At 43.7% G+C, this 9,694-nt stretch overlaps 2 protein-coding genes across 2 annotated transcripts in view; one reads left to right on the forward strand and one right to left on the reverse strand.

The window, feature by feature from the left end:
* The window catches only part of LOC117468390 (protein Wnt-5b-like), a 143,357-nt gene that overhangs the window by 62,349 nt on the left and 71,314 nt on the right, over window positions 1-9,694 (reverse strand).
* Window positions 1,948-5,463, forward strand: fbxl14b (F-box and leucine-rich repeat protein 14b). Its single transcript, XM_034112466.2, has one exon. The coding sequence runs from the start codon at window positions 2,577-2,579 to the stop codon at window positions 3,777-3,779; it is 1,203 nt and encodes a 400-aa protein (XP_033968357.1). The 5' UTR covers window positions 1,948-2,576; the 3' UTR covers window positions 3,780-5,463.

Consider the following 9,694-nt stretch of genomic DNA (forward strand, 5'->3'; position numbering starts at 1 on the left):
GGACAGTTTCAGAAAGAGGAACATTTGTAAAAAATACTGCAGACCCCTATAATGGCTGCAATTAAATGTATTTATTTGTACAAAACATGACTTCCATGGGTTAACATAAGGGATCTATTGGAGGGCAGTGTGAACAGAAGGATTACAGCTGCAGAATACGGGTAAATGTACACTGGTGAAAAACTCTCTTCTTACAGAGGAGAGGACGAGAGGAGTTGATGTCAGTTGTGCTCGGCTGCTTCTTTTCCGTGTAAAACGGGCTATTTCTGCAGCTCCTCTCCCTCTCTGTTATCCTCACCTGATCACTGCTGCCCCCCTCTCCCTCTCCCTCTCTCTCTCCCTCCCGCTGTGCTTCTCCTCAGCTCTTCCTCTCTTTATCTCTTCCTCCTTCACTCTTTCTCCACCACTCTTCCACACTCCGCTGGCTCTAGCAAACGGCTCCCCTGTCATATTATCTTACACCCACCCACCCACCACACACACACACACACACACACACACACACACACACACACACACACACACACACACACACACACACACACACACACACACACACACACACACACACACACACACACACACACACACACACACACACACACACACACACACACACACACACACACACACACACACACACACACACACGTATACTCTGGGGGTAAGAGAGGCCCACCGCAGGGGATGAAGGTAACAACTTGGTCACGTATTTAAAAAAAGATACTCCGTTCCTTCTGTTGTATTTGATCTTTTTAATTATTTGATACACTAAATAAGCAATTTAGAAAATATATGCCATATATAGGCTAGCTGGCTATTATTGATACACTGTGCGTACCAGATAGGCTACTAAAATTAGTTTCAAAACTTAAGCAATGGCAGATGTTAGACAACAGCTTCAAAGTGATTATTTTGGGTCTTTATGAGAGATAGGCCTACATGAGAGAAGAGAAGACTCAATGGATTGTTTCTCCACCACAGTCATTTAAGGACACCCCAGCCTTATATATCATTATATATTGTATATGTGCACACGATGCATTCACTGGCAGCTGCAGTAACGACACATATGTAACACCGTTAAGGACATTTGTTTTTTTACAGATCTCAGATAGGCTACTGTGCCGGAGAACTGTAACAAAAAGCCGAGTAAAGTTTATTTATATTCAGTGTGTGCGTGTGTGTGTTTTCATACTTCTCAATATCACACACACTTCCACAAAGACTTTAGAAAGCAATACAGTTTGTTGAAATAAATTAAAGTAGACTTTTACGTAGCCTATTTGTTGTAGCCTATGTTCTTGCTGAATTATTTTATGAGCTGAATTTTGTTATATTGCATGTTTGAAATTGGGCAGTTATTCCTCTCATTTGACTGATACAATGCCAATATATATATATATGTTTTTCTTTTGCAACAAAGTAGCCTAACAGCACAGAAGCTGTTTCAAAAGAGACAAAGAACACAGTATTCTGTTATGTGGCCGTTGTGGAGACGCTTTGCTATATCCACACAACAACAACACCAGCAAAAAAAACGCAAATAAAAAAATACTTTATATTTATGCCAAGTGAGCGGGGTGAAAAGGACTTCTCCGCTCGGCTTCTGTGTTTCCTGTGTGGTCCGCTCAAAGGGTTAAAGCCCAGAGTGAACTGAATTGTAAGAAGTTGGTTTCCAAGGGAAACTGTTCTCACCGTTCCAGCTGAGGCGGAACAAACCAACTGACTGACACGGAGGGGGTAGGGGGGTGCGATAAGAATACGAATTAATGTCGTTATGCATCGCATATTAAATATCACCATACATATGTCCAAGCATTAGAATACGTTAAGGACGCTACTTTCAGCATTCTTTGTTATTTCATCTCTGTTTAATCGCTAAAATTAGTACTACTACTTGCCTCCACCCCTGCCGTACAGCTAGAGTGCCGGGGTCCCTGCCAAGTCGGTTTGAAAAGAGCAGACAAAGGCTTTGAGCCTAGGACGCCCCTCTCTCTCTCTCACTCTGCCTACAAAGCCAACCTAGCTCTATCTTTCCTGCTTTTCTATCATGGACATGTTTTTGAACAGGCGGCGTACAGAGTGATGGTTTTATTTTTACTTTCTTATTCTGAAATGCACGACCGTCTGGATCCCCGCTCGGCCGAGAGAGGAAGGCTTTCAGTAGGTTTAATACAAGGAAGCGTCGTCTGAGAGAGGGAGAGAGAGGGGGAAGGATTGACGTTTTCCTCCTCTCCTCCTCCTTCCTATAGCCCCCTCTCCTCCTCTTTTTGGCGGAGAGAGGAGTTGAGGCAGGAATAAACGCTTTTTTTTTGTTTTTCCTCATTTTTAAATGCAGTTGAATCCTACTGCGCAACGAGACCGGATCACGTGGGTTTGGAGAGAGTTGGATCGATGTTGGACAGTTCAGTGTGAGAAAAGAGAGAAACAAACAACTCCTATTTCTTTTTACTTCTGTGGATAACTGGGACTGTTGATACTTTTGCATAATTGCAAGAGAAGGGGAGAAGGGTATTTGCTCAGCCTTGGAGGTGTGGAGTATTAATTCTTATATGCCTGGGGTTTGAAAAACAATGGAGACGCACATTTCGTGCCTCTTCCCGGAAATTTTGGCCATGATTTTTAGCTATCTGGACGTGAGGGACAAAGGCAGGGTAGCACAAGTGTGTATCGCTTGGAAGGACGCTTCCTACCACAAGTCAGTGTGGAGGGGGGTGGAGGCCAAGCTGCACCTCCGCCGGGCCAATCCCTCTCTGTTCCCCAGCCTCCAGGCCAGGGGCATCCGGAGGGTCCAGATCCTGTCCCTGCGCCGCAGCTTGAGTTATGTGATCCAGGGAATGCCTAACATCGAGTCCCTCAATCTGTCCGGTTGCTACAACCTCACAGATAACGGGCTGGGTCATGCGTTTGTGCAGGAGATCCCATCTCTGAGGGTTTTGAACCTGAGTCTGTGCAAGCAGATCACAGACTCCAGTCTGGGCAGGATAGCTCAGTATCTGAAGAACCTGGAGGTGCTGGAGCTTGGTGGCTGCAGCAACATCACCAACACTGGGCTTCTGTTGATAGCCTGGGGCCTCCACCGGCTCAAGAGCCTCAATCTGAGGTCCTGCAGGCATGTCTCGGATGTGGGGATTGGACACCTGGCCGGTATGACCCGCAGCGCGGCGGAGGGCTGTTTGAACCTGGAGTACCTGACTCTGCAGGACTGTCAGAAACTGACGGACCTGTCACTCAAACACATTTCCAAGGGGCTGAGCAAGCTCCGGGTTCTGAACCTGAGCTTCTGCGGGGGGATCTCAGACGCTGGGATGATCCACCTCTCCCACATGGCCTCGCTGTGGAGCCTCAACCTACGATCCTGTGACAACATCAGTGACACGGGGACCATGCACCTCGCCATGGGCACCCTGAGGCTCTCCGGGCTTGACGTCTCCTTCTGCGATAAGATAGGGGACCAGTCCCTAGCATACATCGCCCAGGGGCTGTACCAGCTCAAGTCCCTGTCCCTGTGCTCGTGTCACATCTCTGATGACGGGATAAACCGTATGGTGAGGCAGATGCACGAGCTGAGGACCCTGAACATTGGACAGTGTGTGCGCATCACGGACAAAGGGCTGGAGCTCATAGCGGACCACCTGACCCAGCTGGCGGGCATCGACCTGTATGGATGTACCAAGATCACCAAGAGGGGGCTGGAGAGGATCACACAGCTCCCCTGCCTTAAAGTGTTGAACCTGGGACTCTGGCAGATGACAGAGAGTGAGAAAGTGAGGTGATTGGAAATGCTTTGCCCTTTTTGTTCTTCTGGTTTTGGATGGGGACCGAGGGGGGCCTGAGGAGCAGAAAGAGGGGGAATAGTTGGGCGGGTAAATTTCTTTTCTTGTTTAAAAAGAGAGAAAGCCTCCCTTAGCCTCCTGTGGGGTTGTGTAAGGTGTGCTTCTCCCATGTGACAACAATTATGTTCATGTTTTATTTTTCCTCTGTTGGCCTTGCAAGATTCCAATTTGTGTTTGATATTACCTAACATCCTGCCTGGTAGGAAGCAATTTAAACTTACTTTTGCTATGAGCTCATGAAAACCCCTCTTAGCAAATATTTTGATCTTGTATAATTCCGTTTTAATATCTCAGAAAGTCTGACATACTGGAATAACTTGCAATGCAAAGCTTGTTTCACATTCATTTACTGAAACTTGCTTCAAGAACAATTCTTAAAGTTCCATTTGCATCCATCCAAAGTTGCATCCACGTTTTGATTTAAAGCAAAGTGAGGTTTAAAAACTTTTATTTGTATTATTTTAAAGTGAGTCTGGATCGAATACACTTATGACTAATCTCCGCTACAGCCATCACGCCTAAAAAACATTTGGCTACCTCGTATGTGGTTGTTTTCAAAGGGGTGTATACCCTTAAAAAAAAAAACAGAAGGAAAGCGAGAATGAGAGACTGGGAGAAAATGTGCCTAAAGGGACTGTGTCTGCCCCCTCCCCCATCCCTCCCCCTCTCCCTCCTCCGTGAGCAGAGCTGGAGAAAGGATACAATCTAACTACCTTTGTTAATTTAGCCCCGTAAGCAGCAACTATTTCCCAGAGAGAAAGAGAAAGGGGAAAACGAGCTGTAAAATATTTTCAGATTTTAATGACGACGCTTTATGCAAACAAAAAAAACAGCCCCGCTTGTGTGCAAGAGCTTTTATATGGTTTGTTTTCCTCATTATTTTGGGATAAAGTCCAACTTTGATGTCCTTAAGAGACGTGATATGTTCAAGCTTTGACCTACAGTATAAAGGAGGCGAGATTATCAGCATATCCTTAGAAGAAATCCCTACATTCACATAGGAATATCAAAGTGCTACAATGCTAAATCAAATATATAATCAGGCTGGTATTAAACCCAACGTTCAACCATAAACAGGAATGTTTTTTTTTCTAAGGGGTGCTGGTGGGAATAAATGTCAGTGGATGTTCAGAGCGTCGTACTTCAAATTGAAGTGATTTCTATATCTTCTACCCTTTTATTGATCAAAAATAAACCAGGGTTTGTCTCATGGCTTTATTTTCCCACGTTAATGCCAACACAGGTCGCATTCATATTCATGTTGCTCTCACCGGTGAGAGAAAGAGAGGAGGGGTAAGGGATATCTTTTTCCTCTTCTTTTTCTCCATCTCTCCCCGAATAAAAATACCCTGAATCCATTTTGAGACATGCTCAGAATAAGGAGCCATCGATTATTTTTCTTTCCCTCTCTCCGTGTCGGGTTACAGGCGGAATGCATCTCTTTCTCTCCCCATCTCTCTCTTTCACACACACACACACACACACACACACACACTTGCACACACCGAGGCCTGTGTGTGTGTGCACGTTTTAATGTAATGCAATGACCTGCTAAAATTAATATACGGATGTGCGTCCTGCTGAAAAAGCTGTGTGTGTTTGAAAATAAAAAAGATGTACTGTATATTATGTGTTTGTAAAGAAGAAGAAAAACGGCAGAATCCCAAAATTAAATTGTTTTATATTCTTACGGTTTAAACAATTAAAGATATTTATATAATGAACGAAAAATAGCTGTGTGGCCAACTTTTGTGTAGGTGTAGCACTTCCCTGTTGTCATGCTGTGTGTCTTTTCTTTAAGGATGTGAACAATCTCTCCACATTGTTATTGTCGAACATTGTTTATTCCTTACACAGTCAGTATTGTTATATTGTCCATTATCATGGGCATTTAATACAATTGGGGCTTTTGTAAGAATGCCTAGCTCCTAATAACCACCCACACATGTCTGAGTATTGTCCCTGATCAGTCCAGCCTTGCTTCTCAAAAGGCTGAAAGACGAACAAATCTGTTGTGTTGTTTTATTATTTACGAGGAGATTCAAAATGGATGCTTGCCGTCTTGATTTGGCTGCAGCGCCTGTGTAATTAATTATCACCAGGGCGTTTATTATAGGAAGCTGTTCTAGCCTGCTGACTTTTTTTAATCATCAACGTCTGTCTTTCATCCTGAAATGCAGCAGAGAAAAAGGTGTAGCGGCTCCACTGGTCGGGCACTTTGGTCTCACATTTAAGTCTCAAAGATGTCCTGGTTAATATGTCAGGTTTTGGGTGTTCGTTTATTTATCTGATGGCAGAGCTGCGTCTGTACGGCTGCGTGTGCGGAGTAATGAGATCTAAAGTTGGTGCGAGTAGATTTCCCTCTTTCTGCTTTCCATCAGGACGTGCCCTGTGTGTGAAGTGACACACACACACACACACACACACACACACACACACACACACACACACACACACACACACACACACACACACACACACACACACACACACACACACACACACACACACACACACACACACACACACACACACACACACACACACACACACACACACACACACACACACAGTTGCCAGTCCAGTCAGTAGCCATTGTCTGTCTTTAGAAGTTAGGAAGGCAGGTTTTGGTGGGGGGTTTTGTTTTCTTCTTTTTCCTCTCTTTCTCTTCCTTGTTCAGTCACGCATACCAGATCCCAGACCAGGCAGGAGACCCCCCCCACCCATACCCCAACTCCTTGCTCCCCCCTTCAGCCACACACACACCCACACACACACACACACACACACACACACACACACGCTTTTTAGCATTCCACACCATCATTCAAAGCATTTAAGCATTCTCCCTCCCCTGACTCTCTGTCCATGGGGATTTGGGGATAAAGGCCAGCGGAGGGATTGTTGACCACAGGGACAGAGAGACGGGAAGAAAGAGACAGAGAGAGGAGGGAATGTCACTGTTTCTTAAGTTTGCTTTAGCTGGCCTTTGGTCTTGTGCAATAACTCTGCAACGAGTGCACACTGAGATGTGAAAGATTCGCCTGTGACATTGTGTGCCTCTTTATCCTCGTTACATCTGAAGATCGGTTTGGAAAACCCAGAAAGAAATATATATAGACTTAAAAGTTGAGCTATGAATGCCTATTTATTTTGGCCTATAAAGTAAGAGTGTTTTAAATGATGACCAAACATGTGGTTAATCCACGTGAGTCGGTTTGGTTGAATTCAAGAACAAAGTTCAAAGTTAAAATAAAAGGGGGGTGTAGTTACAATTGGAGCTTGAAAACGGATAAATGAATAGAGAGGTGGGAGGCGTACGACGCAGCCAATTGTTTCTTTATCATTCGACATTTGGGTCTGCAGACCTTTGCCAACAGATACAGGAGACTTACGAGACAAGGTCACATGACGCGCTCTCCAGAAAGGTCTGCAGGCTGAGATGTAGACTGACAGAGATACAATCAGCTGCATTCAAATGATAGTGTGATACTTTATTAATCCCCATTGGTAAAGTCTCTTTTTGTCTGTCCCCCTCCACAGGGAGGGCTGAGGTCAGGCTCAGCTACTGGGGAGTCTTGCTCAAGGACACATCAGCAGGGTGGAGGGTTGTCATGTTTCTTTCTACATTCGGTCACCTTGCCTCACTGTCCTCCATTGCTGTTTGTTTGAGAGTCCTTGGAGGCGGGCCACCTGTGTAGCGCCAATTCCTTAAAAACTGAAACTCTTTTTTTCGATGAGACAATTCTCCCAGAACAGACTGTGAGGGGAATGCAAATGCGTCCCTTATTGTATCAGTTGCAGTCTCAATTTGCATTTTGAATAAGAGAGAGCTGAGTGTGGATGAAGCTCCTGAGTTTCACTGCCGGATGTTGTGCATTATGTGGTAACAGAGCATGATATGGAGCTCCATTGTAAACCTTAAACATCCATTGTATGGAAACAAGTGTAACCTAAAGGATATCGATATTTATTTTCTTTACACAAAAATGTAATTGAAATGACTGCAGATCACCAACGCATGCTAAACACAGAGCAAGTATTCTGTAACAATTTGGGACCATGGGCTTGTTTTCTTTCCATCCCATAGAGTGGCGAAGTCACGCCCATCTACTTCCGGTACATGGGACCTTATTTCGGAAAAATCATGTATTGAAGTCAATGGAGAGAGAAAACGTATCTTTCGATCCCGTTTAAATTGTGCCACGAATTACACATATGATGTTTGTCAATCTTAAAAAATTATTTCCATGTCAAAAAAGTCACAGTTTGTCGTAAAACTGTTGAAATATAAGACTATGAAAGACTACAAATTCCAGAGTCAAGTAAGTGATGTCACAATTGTTTTCCTCCGCTAAATATAAGAGATAGCTAAGATAAGATAACTTTAACAAGATGCCTGTGTGCTTAGTACCAGGTATGGGTCTTGCTCGTTCTTTCGCTTCCCGTCTGATGAAAGGAACAGGAGTGGCTGGATCAAGTTAGCTACCTAGCTAGTAGCTAGCACGTTAGTTAGCATTACAGCCTTGTCATTTTTATTAGCTTAATATGAAGTAACATTAAGTAACCCAAAATGTTAAACAGTAAGAGTAGTAGTCATATTTCGTGAACCCTTTGAAGAGTAGGCTACTGTCACACCAGTGTGATCATTCTATAATACACAATTTAAGCCCGGGGGAGAAATGCTAACGCTAGCATCGGCGATCGCCGATCTGTTCTACTTCATGCTATCTGCACAAATGGTTGACATTAAACATTAAAAAGACCAGGCCGTTCAGAGAGAATCAAAGGAAGGGCAAGCAGGCAGCTTTGCATGACATTCTTCTGGACGTGTTTCATTGTGTTGATAGTGAGGGTAGCCAATCACTTTTTTGACGACAGTAGTGACGGCCATCTTGGTGACGTGTGTTGTTGTGAGAGTCTGCGAGACAAGAGATGTAGTTCCTTCAGCGTTTCACACAAACAAATGTGTTACTTCACAGTTTTACGACACCTTTTTTTTTTTTTTACTTGCAAAATTATCTTTTAAATTGACAAACATCATATGTGTAATTCGTGGCACAATTCAAACGGGATCGAAAGATAATCTTTCTCTCTCCATTGACTTCAATACATCATTTTTCCGAAATAAGGTCCCATGGAGCTCCCCCGGAAAGGGAGGGACTTCGCCACTCTATAGTAAAAGGAGCAGATTGACACCACTTTCAAATCCGTCCATTGAATTTGAAGAACATTTGCTTAGTTTAGCTTAGCATAAAGACTGAAAGAAGAGGGAAACGGCTATCTTGACTGTGTCCAAAGTTTTTATTAGAATCTGCCTAGTAACTCGCTAGTTTAAAAGCTAGATCTTGGCTAAATCAAGCAAAATATAACATATTAATCGGTCATATTCAGAGGTGCTTACATTTGGATGAGCCTTTTCCCCATGTTTTTGTCTTTAGGCTAAGCTAAGCTAACCAGCTGCTGGCTTGAGTGGTATGGATTTACTTGTCTTACTTTCAGCAATAGAGGAAATAGGCCTGGTCCCAAAATATCAAACTATTTCTTTAAGACATATTCACACAAGGGGGATCTATATGTCTGTATATATATATAAATATATATAAATATATATGTATAAAAGTACCCATAATGAGCAACACATGTATCAAAACTGTCATGCTTCATCCGTCAGCATGAAGAGAAATCAGTCTCTTGAGAAAGAGACTGAAAGCTGCTGATGAAGTCCCCAATAGATTGAGCAAGGCACTAACACTGCCATGTGGGGATTTGTGGGGGGTTGGTTTCCTGTGTAACTCAAAGGCTCCCTGGAGCAGCCACGCAACAGTGTGTGCACTGAAAGGCAGCTGGGATCA

The sequence above is a fragment of the Pseudochaenichthys georgianus genome, chromosome 23, assembly GCF_902827115.2.
Source record: "Pseudochaenichthys georgianus chromosome 23, fPseGeo1.2, whole genome shotgun sequence".
In the NCBI taxonomy this organism is placed as follows: Eukaryota; Metazoa; Chordata; class Actinopteri; order Perciformes; family Channichthyidae; genus Pseudochaenichthys; species Pseudochaenichthys georgianus.